Here is a 15,482-nt window from a genome sequence, read left to right as displayed (position 1 = left end):
TGCTTCTTCCGCCGTTTCGAAATCGTGATGTCTCTCCTGGTACGTGACCCATAGTCGTGCCGGCTGCAGCATCCCGAACTTCACCTTCTTTTTGTGTAACACCTCCTTGGCTCGGTTAAAACTCTCCCTCCTTCTCGCCACCTCCGCACTCCAATCCTGGTACACCCGTACCACTGCATTCTCCCATCTGCTACTCCGTACTTTTTTAGCCCATCTCAGGACCTCTTCTCTATCTTTAAGGCGGTGAAATCGCACGATTGTCGCCCTAGGTGGTTCTCCCGCTTTTGGTCTTCTCGCCGGGATCCGATGTGCCCCCTCCACCTCTAAGGGGCCCGCAGGGGCCTCAGCTCCCATCAACGAGCTTAGCATCGTGCTTACATAAGCCCCGCAATCCGCTCCTTCCACTCCCTCAGGGAGACCCAGTATCCGAAGGTTCTTCCTTCGCGCTCTGTTTTCGAGGGCCTCAATCCTTTCAATGCACTTTTTGTGGAGCGCCTCGTGCGTCTGTGTTTTGACCGCCAGGCCCAGGATCTCGTCCTCATTATCCGTCACCTTCTGCTCCACCACGCGGAGCTCTGTCTCCTGGGTCCTTTGTGCCTCCTTGAGCCCCTCAATTGCCTGTAGCATCGGGGTCAGCACCTCCCTCTTTAGTAGCTCCACACACCGTCTCAAGAATTCATCTTGCTCGGGCCCCCATGCCACCTGGGCTTTCTCCGCCGCCATCTTGTCTTCTCCCTTTCTGTCCCTCTCGTCGAGGATTCCTCGCGCTGCAGCCGCCGCCGCCGATATTTTCCTCTTTCGTTGGGGGGGGGGGGGGGGGAGACTCCCTATTCACTCACCCCACACCGGGTATCGTCGCGCGAAAATTTCCCGTTGGGGCTCTTAAAAGAGGGACTGATACTGTAGGGAAGTGTTTGCATCACTGTCAGAGGAGTTATCTAGGGATCTTCAGGGGGTGGGAAAAAAAATATAAAATTTGAAATAATTAAACAAAATAATTTTGATAGGTGGATAAGAGCATCAAAAATAGACCAGTTTGATCCTGACCTGGTAAAAAGTGAAGTGGTGGTAGGAGTAATAGAACTGTTATCTTTTTCAGTGCTACAATTTATCCTGGGTAATGATATAGCTGGATCACAGGTTGGAGTGATGTCTACTGTGGTTGAAAAGCCAATGGAAAGTCAAACAACTGAAGTGTTGGAAGAAGCATTTCCTGGAGTGTTTCCTGATTGTGTGACAAAATCACAAAGCCACAGATTGAGGCAAGAGGAAGAGAACTCGAGGAATACTGATAGGGAGGCTGCAGTTCAGTAAACAGAAACCATGTTTGATTAGTAGAGGTGGTAGCTGAGGATTCTGGGGGAAGTGAACTTGGTCATCTCAACTGTACTATGGGTAGCCGAAGAACTGGTGTCAAGGAGCGGTTGAGCCCGAAACACTACATTAGTGTTTCCCTTCTCCTCCATCCCCCCAAAAAAGGCACTGTGGAGGACACAAGGGTAAAGGAGAATATCACGGCCAGCAGGTAAGTGATTGGCTGGTAAGTAGTTTTTCTTTTCTATTTTCTTTTCTCTTGTTCTCTCTTGGCATTGTTGTAAAGTTAACTTAAGTCATGGCAGGGGATCCCAGACCCGTGTCATGCTCCTCCTGCGTGATGTGGGAATTCATGGACCCTTCAAGTGTCCCTGACTCCTTCACGTGCAGGAAGCGTGTCCAACTGCAGCTCCTGTCAGACTGCTTGATGGTTCTGGAGCTGCAGGTCGATTCACTGCTGAGGAAATTGTGGATAGCATGGTCAGTAAGTTGGTCACACCACTGAGGAGCATAGGGAATGGGTGACCACCAGACAGAGGAAGAGTAGGAAGGCAGTGCATGGGTCCCCTGCGGTCACCTTCCTCAAAAACAGCTATACCGTTCTGGATACTGTAGGGAGAGATGGCTCACCAAGGGAAAGCTGCAGCTTCCTGTTTCCTAAGTTGGTGGGCCAGCATCCTGCTTGCCTTATCCTTGTACTCATATACTGCCCCACTGATCCTCCAAAACGTCCCTACCACCTTCCCCATAGACACCAATCTAAACTCCAACTGGAGCCTCTGCCTCTACCTCAACATCCCTGCCTCTGGGGCCTCAAAGTACCTCCTGTCCACCCTCAGAATCTCTTCCACCAGCCATGACGTCTCTGCCTGCTCTGCCTTTCTCCCTGTGTGCCTGAATCGAAATAAACTCCATCCCCAGACCATTGCTTGGAGTGCCGGCAAAACATGGAGGCCATGACCTCTCCCATGTAGTCAGCTCTACGTACCCCTAAATGGCGTCCCTCACCCACCTGCACACCTCATCTGCCAACAACCCCATATCCAGCCTCACTGCCTCCCCCCCCCTCCCCCGGGGTCAACTAGCAAATCCACCTGGTGTGGCTAGTCTGGGGCCACAATCGGCGAATACTCCGTGTCGACCACTCCCGCCAGCAACGCCTTGTCCACCACAAAAAAAGTCAAACCGGGAGTACTCTCGGTGCACATGGGAAAAATATGAAAATTCCTTTGTTCTTGGCCTCCCAAACCTCCACGGGTCCGTCCACGTCCCCCCCCCCCCCCCCCCCCCTCCCAATACACTCCATAAATCCCTTCAGCTCGTTTGCCACCGCCAACACCTTCGCCGACCTCGGGCTCGACCGGTTCAACTTGGCTCAATGACCCTGTTAAAATCCTCCCCAGTCCAACGCCGGCATCTCCATATCATTATTATTATTAATACTCAGAGTGTGGAGATTGGTTTGCCTGCTCGAAGGGAGATCTAAACTGCCTTCTGCTCTCCCTTCCATCCAGAGCAGGCCAGACCTCCTACCTGGTCTAATGGACCATGGATGCGATAGATGGGAGGCATTTGTAGGCCCGAAGACATTTAAAAAAAATTTAGAGTACCCAATTATTTGTTTCCAATTGAGGGGCAATTTAGCGTGGCCAATCCACCCACCCTGTACATTTTCTGGGGTTGTGGGCGTGAGATCCAGGCAGAATGTTCAAACTCCACATGGGCAGTGACCCAGGATGGGATGGAACCCGGGTTCTCGCGCCTTGAGGCAGCAGTGCTAACCACTGCACCACCACCCCGCCCGCCCCCGTAGGCTGGGAGACATGTTCAGAGATACTTGCTCGTCATCCCTTGGGAAGGTCCTCCCTGCCGAGCTCCATTGCAGTTTCCTCACACGGAGTGAGAACGCACAGCTCGGGCATGCCCCCGTCCATTTTCTTCCTTTCACTCCTGTTAGGGGCTGTCACCTTCTCCTGCCATGCAAACGAAGGGGGCATTGAGTCAGACACCTTTGGGCCGCAGGTCAAGGACAACTGGCATTGGTGGGCAACGTGCTTTAGCAGAAAGGGTTTTTGGTGGTGTGTCGGTGTGTGGGTGGGGGGGTTTTAGGGTGACGCTGAGAGGTCGGGTGTTGGGCAGCAGAAAGTAGGTTAACAGTGACATCCCGGGGGTGATGGAAGGGACAAATGCCCAGGGGAGACGGGGAAGCACTTTGCTGGGGGGGGGGGCTTGTGCCAATGTGTGGGCAGATAGTTGCCCGCCTCTTCCCCATTGCACCCAACAGTCTTGTCAGCCCCCCCCCCCCCCCCCGCCCGGGGGCGGGGAAATCAGACACCAACTTTTTGTGCCGAGAACGACACTCTGCTATCTTTCTGCAAAGTTAAGCCCCCCATGGAGTGGAACTGTAAATCAAACAAACTACGACAGCAGAGAGACCCTCCTCCGTTAAAATTGGCAGCACCTCAGGTTGTTAGAAATACACATCATACCACACATTATTACTGCGTAAACAATGTTTTAATAAAATACCTCCTCACATTAAAATGTCTTAAAGTACTTGAAACAATTACTTAAAAAAAAATACTTTCCATAATGCAGTGGCTGTATAGGACCAGTGAATCTTGGATGGTGTATATACAATATGTAAAAATACCAGACCAGTAAGAGCAGGAATAGGCCGTCCAGACCCATCAACCACCGCTGATCTTCACACTCAACTTCACTTTCCACCCAATCCCTTCATTCCCATATGGAGTCCAAAAATATATTACTCTCAGTCCTGAATACACCCAACAAATGAGTATCCACAGGTCTCCGGAGATTCATTAAGCAGTCATATCGGACTGGAAACGAGAACTCGGTTTCTCTCTCGACAGAAGCTGCCAGACCGGCTGAGCTTTTTCCAGCACTTCCTGTTTCTATCCCAGAGATTCACATCCCCAGTCCTCAACTTTGCCCTGAAATGACCACTTCCTTATCCTGGAATTATTTCACTTGGTTCTGGACTCCCCATCCAAGGGAGACAACTTCTCAGCACCTACCCTATCGAGCCCTCTCCGACCCTTGTACGCTTCAATTAGATCAATTCTCCTTCTTCTAAAGGCCCATTCTGTTTAATCTCTCTTTATAGGATATCCCTCTTATCCCAGGAAGCAGTCTAATGAACCTGCATTGCACTGCCTCTAAAGAAAGGAAATCCGACCTTGGGTATGAAAACCTAAATTGTGCATTCTACCCCAGGTCTACTCCCACCATAGCCCTTTATACTCGCAGCAAGACATCCTTAAGTGATGTAGCCAGAGTGCTGGAGCAGGTCTCCAGGTGGTCCACTGGAATTTTAGAGCAATGTCTATCACCAAGTCAGATAAGGAGATATTAGATCAGATGGAGGTGGATCTCAACGAGAGTCTTAAAAGGAGGTAAGAGAGGTGTAAATATTTAGGGGCAGGAATCCTGCAGCTGAGGGTCTTGGTAGCTAAAAGCCACCAATGGCAGAGCAATAAAAAGGTTGCTCAAGAGGCCAGAGTTAGAGGAGCGCAGATATCCTGCAGGGTTCGTGGCACTGGAATAGATTAGAGATAGGCAGGGGCAAGGCGATGGAGAGATTTGAAAACGTGGATGAGAATTTTTAAATCGAGACACTGCTAAACGGGAGCCCATGTAGGTCAACCCAGCACAGGGGTGAACAGGAGGGGAAAAGTTAGGACAAAGGCAACAGAGTTTATATGTCAGTATGTAGTATACCTCAAGTATTTGAAGGGTAGAATGTGGGAGGCTGGCCAGGGATACGTTGGAATTGTAACAAAGACGTGGATCTTGGTCAGGTGATCGTTTTTGAAGGGCGGTGAACAACAAATGAAGGGCAAGGTAACCTTTCGAGTTAACATCAGGTCACTTGGCCGATCCATCAGGAAATTAGTGGCATATTGGTAATGTAATCCACAGGCCAGGCTAATACCCTCGGGACATGGGTTCAAATCTTACCTCCACCTACCCAACATCTCTCTTATCTGACTTAGTGACAAAATTGCAGCTAGTAGAATTTTATCAAATTAATTAATAAAAATCTGGAATGGTGCTATGAAACCACCCTTGATTTGACGGCAAAACGAATGCTCCCTTAAGAGAAGGAAATCTGCCACCCTTACCTGGTCTGGCCTACATGTGACTCCCGAAATGGCCTAGCGAGATGCTCCATTCAACGGCGATTTGGGTGGGGCAACAAATGCTGGCCTTGCCAGCGATGTCCATTTCCAATGAAAGATTTTTCTTTTAAAAAGCACAGTGGTAACGTGCAATCTGATTGGTACAAGTCCTCTGCCAATGGACTCTTTTCCGTTCATCGATGGCATCAAGCTGGAGAGCCGTACCAATGAGATGACCGTCCTGCACCTGGTGTGAAAGGGTAAGTAGACTAGCACGCAGGTAGTCACAAGAACATTGGGTGGGATTTTCCAGTCCCGCCCACTGTCTGGTCCCACCAAAGTCAATAGACCTTTGGCTGGCTCGCTGCATCTGCCGTAGGCGGGATCTGCCATGCCAGGGCTGGAAAATCCCAATCATTAGCGAGTTACTGAGGACATAGCATCGACCTCATTACTAAATTCATAGCAAATGTTAGCCAACCGCCCCCAGATGGAAATATTCCTTTGGGGCCTAATTCCTGTTGAAGGACCATGACAACACGAGCTTTACAATATCAGACATGGAAGATCAGGGCAGAATTCTAAAGGATGTGGGCAGCACGGTGGCTCAGTGGTTAGCACTGCTGCCTCACGGCGCCGAGGTCCCAGGTTCCATCCCAGCCCGGAGACACTGTCCGCGTGGAGTTTGCACATTCTCCCCGCCTCTGCGTGGGTTTCACCCCCCACAACTCAAAGATGTGCAGGCTAGGTGGATTGGCCATGCTAAATTGCCCCTTAATTGGAAAAAATTAATTGGGTACTCTAAATTTAAAAAAAAAAGAATTCAAAAGGATTGGACAGTGAAGCGGAAGTTGAACCATGATCTTACTGAATAACGGAGCAGGCTGGAGTATGGCCTACTGCAGCTCCCATTTCTCATGTCCTAATATTCAGCAGTCCCCAATTACAGATAAGTTCATTAAAATTTTTTTTTAAATATTCCTTTCTTTGGAACTGGGAGGAGCTGGAGTGCTAATCCCCCGACCCCAAGGTTCTCGGGTCAGCCTCTCCCAGAGAGCCCTCTACCCGAGGCCTGCTGCTGCTACTGAAGCACGCGGCCTAAATTTCAATCCTGGAGATGGTCGAGGTGCCCAGGTCATCTCGACGAGGCCCATATTTGAGCTGCCCTCTGGCCTATCTATTTGGGCTTGTGCGTCAAGCCTGGGCTCAAAGAACAGGCCCAGACCAACTTCAAGGCGCCCCATTCTCCCTGATCATTATCAGTCAGCTGCACAGCGAGGGCACAGAACCTTTTCAGTTCAGGTGAAGCTGGAGTGGCATCACCCTGCATGGGTCAGACCACTACAAAAGAATAAAAAAAGCATGTGTCCACCTTTGATACGTGAAGAATAAAACCAGGCTGTCCATCATTCTTCCAGTTCAAATTCATCAAATTGTCCAAAGAAATATTCATTGTTTCCAAACCTCGGAGTTGCGACATCAGAACAGCCGGACAAGGTTGAGTTTTGAAGCGATGCACAGCTGCTGGCTATCTTACAACAACAACATGCATTTTATACAGTGCCTTTTGATGTGGTTAAGTGCTCCAAGGCAATTCACAGGAACATTGTCAAATTAAATTTGGCTCCAAGTCACCGAGATATTAGGGCAGAGGGTCAAAAAGGAGGATTTTGAGGGTCTTAAAAGGAAGAATGAGATAGGGCAGCACGTTGGCGAAGTGATTAGCACTGCAGCCTCACGGCGCCGAGGACCCAGGTTCGACCCCGGCTCTGGGTCACTGTCCGTGTGGAGTTTGCACATTCTCCCTGTGTCTGTGTGGGTTTCGCCCCCACAACCCAAAGATGCGCAGGGTAGGTCGATTGGCCACGCTAAAATCGCCCCTTAATTGGGAAAAAAAAAAGAATTGGACACTCTAAATTTTAAAAATAAATAAAAGTAAAGGAAGAATGAGAGATTGAGAGACAGCAAGGTTAATGAGGGAATCACAGAGCTTGGGACCCAGGCAGCTGAAGTCATAGCCTCCAACGGCAGAACAATTCCAATCAGGGATGCACGATTGGTCAGAATTGGTGCAGACCAGATATCTTAGAGGGGTTACACGGAGCTGGAGGAATTTACCCAATTTCCGAAATCATGGAGGGATCTGAAAGAAAGGATGTGAATTTTAAAAACGAGGCCTTGCTCAACCGGAAACCAATGTCGACTTCCAGTTAACGAAAGGCAGAGTGTGGGAAGCCGGCCAGCGTGTTGGAATATTCCCGTCCGGTTGCAGCGAAAATGTGGACGATGGTTTCAGCAGCCAGCAAGCGGAGGGAGGAGCAGAGTTGAGGAACGCCCGAGACGGTGGTCTCAGTAACGGTGAGATATGTGGTCAGAAGCTCCTCGTATGACACTCAAGGCCGCAAAAGGTGCAAGGTTCAGCTTCAGGCAGTTGATTTATTTTTCATCTCGGAGTTAGAGTAGGCTCAGATGCAGTTCTGTAAACTGAGAATCATGTCTGATCTGTTACAACTCTGGAGGGCTTCAGCAAGCTTCCTAACGGTAGCACCTTTTGAGCCTTCCTTCATTTGCCATTTGTGTAACATCTTGAAGACTTTCTCCTTCAGTCCGTCTCTTTCGTAGTCGTGATCAATCTCATCAATCTCGGACTCTCTGAAGCCCAGTTTACGAGCACAATGTTTCCAGTCTTTCCCAAGCTCCACCCGTAATAGATCCAGATGCGATTCCTTAACTGGGCCATCATCATCTGAGGATGGAGTAAAAATTAAATTAGCGTCACATTCCTCCACAACAATCAATAAAAGAGGCGCAATACTGTAGGAAATAGCATTCACCCCAGACCAGAGAGACGATGGTGTAGTGGTCTGGCCGACATGTGACCAGCCACCGGACTAGTAATCCAGAAGCACAATCTAATCCTCCGAGGATGGGTTCAAATCGTGTGTCAAGTTACATTTGCGTAACTCCACTTTGAAGATTAGTCTGTAAGGATTGTTGTGGCGTTCCTCCATACCGTTAGCAAAGAATCGAGCGCAAACTCCCAGAGAAACCCCTGAAGAAATTGTTGCCCGTAATGTACTATAATGCTTTACCACCCAGGGAAATGATTCGTCGAGGTCAGCGATTGCCCAATCACGGCCGGTCCCACTGAGGCAGACAGTCGCAAACTTCCTGCCGCTTCTACATTTAAGACACACGGTTGACTGGCTGCATGATGAGCAGGGGGACAGTCAGCGGCGTGACCAGCATGTCTGACAGCTATACAGCTGACAGATAGACAGCACTTCTTAAGGTAGCCTGTCCCTTTAAAGGGGAACGGCACTCATTGTACAGAAGCTGCTGTTGCTGACTGTCTATCTTGGAGAGAAGCAAAAGCACAGAGAACAGAAGGAGGGAGGAGGTGGAAAGGAGATGATAGGCCATGTTTCTACAAGAAGCTGGGACATCATCAAGGCAATGGGAGCAGGTAGCTAGTGAGGTCAAATCCCAGAATCTGGCCCACAGGACTAAGCAGCAGGGCAGGAACAAGTTCAACAATCTCACATGGATAGTTAAGGTCAGTGAATACATCTTTAAGTGATCCCCCCCTGCCCACCCACCGTGAAACCTCTCAAGCTGCTCAATGTATCACACCCTCATCACTCTCCCATCAGCCATCTCTAGAAACCAGGACTCGGAACTAACATTCAGATAGTCCAACATTTTAAAAATAAATTTAGAGTACGCAAATATTTTCCCCCGCCAATTAATGGCCAATTTAGCGTGGCCAATTCACCTACCCTGCACATCTTTGTGGGGGGGGACCCACACAGACATGGGGAGAATCTGCAAACACCAGACGGACAGTGACCCGGGGCCAATATCGAACCTGGGTCCTCAGCGCTGTGATGCAGCATTGCTAACCACTGTGTCACTCTGCTGCCCCAGATAATTCACCTTACCCTTTTGTACACTGACTAACATTGCCAGCCTCATACCCATTTCCGCAAGCTATTTCAACTATGGCAGGGCACATCAACCAGCAACACCAGGGTGGCACAGTGGTTAGCGTTGCTGTCTCACAATGCCAGGGACCCGGGTTATAATCCGGCCTTGGGTGACTGTCTGTGTGGAGTTTGCACATTCTCCTCGTGTCTGCGTGGGTTTCCTCCCACAGTCCAAAGATGTGCGGGTTAGGTGGATCGGCCACGCTAAAACGCCCCTTAATGTCCAGGGATGTGTAGGTTAGGTTATGGGATTATTGAGGTAGGTCAGGTAAGTAGATTTGGGTGGAGTGCTCTTTCAGAGCGTCGGTGCGGATCCGATGGGCCGATTGGCCTTCTTCTGCTCTCAGGGCATCGAAGACCTGGAGCTGGGTTCAGCCAGTGCAGCCCGACGATGAACGGTGAGAAGAGCAGATGCCCACTAACAAGGCCCCCTCGTGTATCTGACACTCACAGCTGCCCTGTCAGATACTTGCGTTGTAGGTCTGGGTGAGAGTCAGCGCCAGGACATGGCGAGTCATTAGACAGAGACAGCCAGGCCAGGGGAAATGATTACTCCTGTCCCAATTCTAGGTCTCAGATCAGGACTTCAAATCTAGGCCATCTAAGTCATTGCTGATTTGTTCGTGTTAATTTTCCTCCTCCAACTATAAGCAGTTCTTTGACTTTTATGCACATTTAAAAATTCTGACTTACCAAAAATCGTCACGCGCTGAGATTTTAGCACCTGACTGGAAACTTTGGAGTTCTTCTGTTTTCTCGTGTTGAAAACCTGTTTTCCAATATTCATAGTGTTATTGTTGCCAATCTGAACTCCCTTGGCGTCAGACATGCAGATGGTTGATGTATCCTCTAAAAAAAAAACATATATATATATATCATTTAAGGGCTAAGAACATAAAACCCTCTTAGAAACACGTGGCTAAGTGAGAAACTAACTTGTTCATGCAGTTGCTTTAGGTTAAGAAAGACACTTTGGACAATACTTTTCGCCCCCAATGGCGGTGCACACATTGTGTCAATTTTCATGCCACATTTCTGCCCCCGGGTCATTTTCTTGGAGAATGAATGCTGACATCCACACCCCACGAAAGAATAATGGTTTAAAAAAAGTGATATACATCACTGTAAGTACACAAAGGGTTAATGTACATACACTACACCTAGCTAGACACTAGAGGGAGCACCAGAGACATGACACACAGTCAACCAATAGGTCAGTAAGATAGGACACGACCAATGGGCAGTCACGATACACACAGAGGTGACACTACCACAGGAGGGCATTACACCAACCCATATAAAAGGACACATCACACATGCTCAGTCTCTTTCCAGTGGAGACTCTCAGTGAGTAATAACACAGGGTTGATTGAAACACATCACTCCCACCACGTGGATTGTAGCAGACTGGTTAGTCAGTCTGAGTAGCTATAGCAGGATTAACAGTAGCGTCGAACCCAAGTAGGAGAATTGTTAATAGTTCAATAAACGTGTTGAAGCTATCTCAAAGTCTGAACCTTCCTTTGTCAGAGTGAACGTCAAGGAAGCAGCTTATGCTACGTCAAGAGCACAACAAGACAGTATCCAAGTAGTTGCCGAGCTGAAGAAGGATACAGAGATAGGGAGTTGCGAGGCCTTGGCAAGATTTGAAAACAGTAATGAGAATTTTAAGAATTGTTTAACTGGGTGCTATTTTTATTAAATGATATGAACCCCGAAGATCCATGGGCATTCCACTACAACCCCAGTCCCAGACCTGTCAATAAATACAAGCACTAGGATCAGAGTAGGCCATTCAGCCCCTCGAGCCCACTCCCGTCATTCAATACTATCGTGGAAATCTTCTCTCGGCCTCAACTCTACTTTTCTGCCCGTTCTCCTTGACCCTTCTCCTCCTCAAATTTACCCAATATCCCGGCATCCACCGCACTCTGGGCTGGCAAATTCCACAGACTCACGACCCTTTGTGAGAAGTAATTTCTCCTAATCTCTGTTTTAAATCTGCCGCCCCTTATCCTAAAACTATGACCTCTCTCGGTCTAGATTGCCCCACAAGAAGAAGCATCCAATCTACCTCTACTTTGTCAATACCTTTTATCATTTTATATCCCTCAATTAAATATCCTCTCATTCTTCTGAACTCGAGAGAGTCTAGGCCTAAACTGCTCAATCTCTCTTCATATGACAAACCCCTCGTCTCTGGAATCAATCTCGTGAACCTCCTCTGAACTGCCTCCAATGCAACTACATCCCTCCTCACATAAGGTGACCAAAACAGTGTACAATACTCCAGGTGTGGTCTCACCAATGCCTTGTACACTTGTAGCAACATTCTATTCATTTATCTATGAAGGCCAAAGTTCCATTGGCCGTCCTTATTTCCTGCTGTACCTGCACGCTGGATTTCTGCGATTTATGCACGAGGGCACCCAGATCCCTCTGCACTGAGGCACTCTTGAGGTTTCCCTCCATTTCGATCATTTAGTATCCACTTTGGGTCGGAAAAATGGGACGGCAAATGCATCTCTTCAGTCAGGTTCGGAGGGGCACCAGAGCAAGCTCCCTCTTGGCCTAGCTGCCTTTGGATATGGTTGGCTAATTGTACGGTCAAGAACGTGTTGTTTGGCAGTCCCAGGTATCATTTGTTTCGCAATGACTCTGTACGTTATCACACGAGAAAAGCACCATCCGAATCGAATTTTACAGCCCACAAAACGCTTTTCACATTCAATATAGAACAAAGAATAATTTCGCCAATGAAGTGGACTGTGACTTCTGGGCAGGATGGTTAATGACCGCCAGCGAGAACAGAGCCCTACCTTGACCAAGATGACTGTAGTTGTTCGCTTCCCTTGGCACAAACTGGTTTGGTTGATTCCAAACGACATTCCCAATATATTTTCCAGATTCATTTTTATTTCCTGGAAAAACAATAAGAATAGGCAGCGACAACAACAAAAAGTAAATGGTGTTGGAAGAGCGGCAGTTTGTAAAAATGTCATTATTTCTGTTCGGAGGAACAACGCCCGCCAAAGTGGACGTTAATATTACTGGTAAATTGAAAAATAAGAAGTTTGGTTCCAGGCCTTTCACGCTAATTAGCCAGCAGATGTCTAAAATGACTAATTGGAGGGCGGCACTGTGGTTAGCACTGCTGCCTCACGGCGCCGAGGTCCTAGGTTCGATCCTGGCCCCAGGTCACTCTCAGTTTGGACAGAATCAATGGTTGGAAAGTTCAGGCCGTTCCCGCCAACGGGATTTTCCAGTCCCGTCGGTTTCCCGGCAGCGGGGGGGGGGGGGGGGTGTGCATAGAATGGGAAACCCCGTCAACAGCGGCCGGATCTTACAGCCAATGGCTGGTGGACTCTGCCACAGGGGCGTGTGGAAAATCCCACCCAGTGAGTGCGACGATGGACTTCATTGAGCTCGTAAACCTCCACTTCACAAAAGGAGCCTACCACAGAGCTATGCCACCTCTTACGGAAGAAATAAGACAAGGAGTGGGCCGCCCAGCCCCTCAAACCTACTCCACCGTTCAATAAGATAATGTCTGACGAGACGGGATCCACCAGGATTTTCCGCTTCTACCGAAAGGTGACCGACCCTTGGTTAGTTTGCCGCATCTGCATGGCAGGGCTGGACAATCCCAGCCATAGGGCTGGATTCTCCGTTATTGGGACCATGTCCCCACGCCGGCGTCAAAACAGTGTTTCACGCCCGAAAAACTGGTGCGAAAGGGCCACATATTCCTAGCCCTGCAGAGGGCTAGCAGAGACCCGGCCTAGATCGAGCAGCTTTTGCTGCAGATTCGGGCCCCCGCACGTCCGGGTCGCAGACCGTGCATGCGCGCGGCGGCGGCCTCCAGCCGCTGTGCCATGCTCCATGGCAGACTCGGGCCGCGGAGCTGGACCCTAAAACGAACCCCCCCCCCCGATCAGCCACGCGCCCGACCCTGTCCACCCGCACAAACATTTCTCAGCTGCCTATAAGGCCACCCCGCCCTCCAATAGGCCCGCCCCTGACCAGGGCGGCCGCAGACTGAGTCCACAGCCGCCACGCGAGAATCCCGACCGGCTGGAGCACATTAGGTCCCTGCCATTGGGACCTCGGCCGGTCAGGGGCGGAGAGGCCTCTGGCAATGGCCCCTAGGTGGCGCGGTGTACTCTCCGAGCACGCCGCTTTTCGGGGCCCGCAGAATCGGGGGACCGGCACCGATCCCGATTCCAGGCGGGGAAATGGATTCTCCGCCCTCCCGCCGGCCGTGATCTTGGCGTCGGGGTGTGGAGAATCCAACCCATGGTCTCTACACCAGTACCTGAGCCCAAATTCTGATCGACAGGTGACATGTACCACAGGGGTGGCTTACCCCATGGGCACAGGATAAATGTTTGTGCCTCCAAATCCTGCCAAGCCCAACCTCAATCATCAATCAACAGAGGCCCGCTGTGAAGAAAATAACACATTTGGGACTTGCTCCATGGGAAGGAAGCCTCAGCTCTACAAAGCCAGCACCAGCTCAATCCATCAGGTACAGTCCTTATCAGAGGCATCAATACTCCCAAGTGCCTGGGATGTAGAAGATAGCAGCATGTATTTTATGTAGAGTGCCGCGCAGGGAGCCAGCAGTGATACTGTTGGATTAGTTTAGCCTGGATTGACAGACAATTGTTTTGGCAGTGAGGGAGCAGGAGCAGAAACCACAACAATCTTTATTATTGTCACAAGTAGGCTTACATTAACACAGCAATGAAGTTACTGTGAAAATCCCCTCGTCGCCACATTCCGGCGCCTGTTCGGGCACACTGAGGGAGAATTCAGAATGTCCAATTCACCCAACAAGCGCGTCTTTCGGGACTTTGTGGGAGGAAACCGGAGCACCCGGAGGAAACCCACGCAGACAGGGGGAGAATGTGCTGACCGGGCACAGACAGTGACCCAAGCAGGAATCGAACCTGGCGCTGTGAAGCAACAGTGCTAACCATTTTGCTCCCGTTTTGCCCATTGCAGCCTCCACACTGCAAACCTTCTGGCAGGTGTTAAGATGCTCATAAAGTTATCCGAAAAGAAAGAGGTGGAATGTACATCCATAGCCGGCATGGGGACATAAGGGGAAAGTAGGAGCATGGATAGAGGATTGGTTAATTAATAGAAAGCAAAGAGTGGGGATTAATGGGTGTTTCTCTGGTTGGCAATCAGTAGCTAGTGGTGTCCCTCAGGGATCAGTGTTGGGCCCACAACTGTTCACAATTTACATAGATGATTTGGAGTTGGGGACCAAGGGCAATGTGTCCAAGTTTGCAGACGACACCAAGATAAGTGGTAAAGCAAAAAGTGCAGAGGATACTGGAAGTCTGCAGAGGGATTTGGACAGGCTAAGTGAATGGGCTAGGGTCTGGCAGATGGAGTACAATGTTGACAAATGTGAGGTTATCCATTTTGGTAAGAATAACGGCAAAAGGGATTATTATTTAAATGATAAAAAATTAAAACATGCTGCTGTGCAGAGAGATCTGGGTGTGCTAGTGCATGAGTCGCAGAAAGTTGGTTTTCAGGTGCAACAGGTGATTAAGAAGGCAAATGGAATTTTGTCCTTCATTGCTAGAGGGATGGAGTTTAAGACTAGGGAGGTTATGCTGCAATTGTATAAGGTGTTAGTGAGGCCACACCTGGAGTATTGTGTTCAGTTTTGGTCTCCTTACTTGAGAAAGGACGTACTGGCACTGGAGGGTGTGCAGAGGAGATTCACTAGGTTAATCCCAGAGCTGAAGGGGTTGGATTACGAGGAGAGGTTGAGTATACTGGGACTGTACTCGTTGGAATTTAGAAGGATGAGGGGGGATCTTATAGAAACATATAAGATTATGAAGGGAATAGATAGGATAGATGCGGGCAGGTTGTTTCCACTGGCGGGTGAAAGCAGAACTAGGGGGCATAGCCTCAAAATAAGGGGAAGTAGATTTAGGACTGAGTTTAGGAGGAACTTCTTCACCCAAAGGGTTGTGAATCTATGGAATTCCTTGCCCAGTGAAGCAGTAGA

General features: G+C 49.3%; 1 protein-coding gene across 1 annotated transcript in view; it reads right to left on the bottom strand.

Annotated features, from left to right (window-relative positions):
• Nucleotides 1–3,809: 3,809 nt before the first annotated feature.
• ripk1l (receptor (TNFRSF)-interacting serine-threonine kinase 1, like) overlaps nucleotides 3,810–15,482 on the bottom strand; it is a 167,279-nt gene continuing 155,606 nt past the window's right edge. The window contains exons 10-12 of the mRNA XM_072509980.1: nucleotides 12,265–12,366; nucleotides 10,139–10,294; nucleotides 3,810–8,205 (exon numbers count right to left, since the gene is read on the bottom strand). Coding sequence (XP_072366081.1) covers nucleotides 7,925–8,205; nucleotides 10,139–10,294; nucleotides 12,265–12,366 — 539 coding nt within the window. The 3' untranslated portion in view covers nucleotides 3,810–7,924. The remainder of the gene's footprint in view (nucleotides 8,206–10,138; nucleotides 10,295–12,264; nucleotides 12,367–15,482) is intronic.

This window comes from Scyliorhinus torazame, chromosome 6, assembly GCF_047496885.1.
Source record: "Scyliorhinus torazame isolate Kashiwa2021f chromosome 6, sScyTor2.1, whole genome shotgun sequence".
Lineage (NCBI taxonomy): Eukaryota > Metazoa > Chordata > Chondrichthyes > Carcharhiniformes > Scyliorhinidae > Scyliorhinus > Scyliorhinus torazame.
Note: the sequence above shows the minus strand (reverse complement) of the source record. Positions and strands in the feature narration are given on the sequence as shown.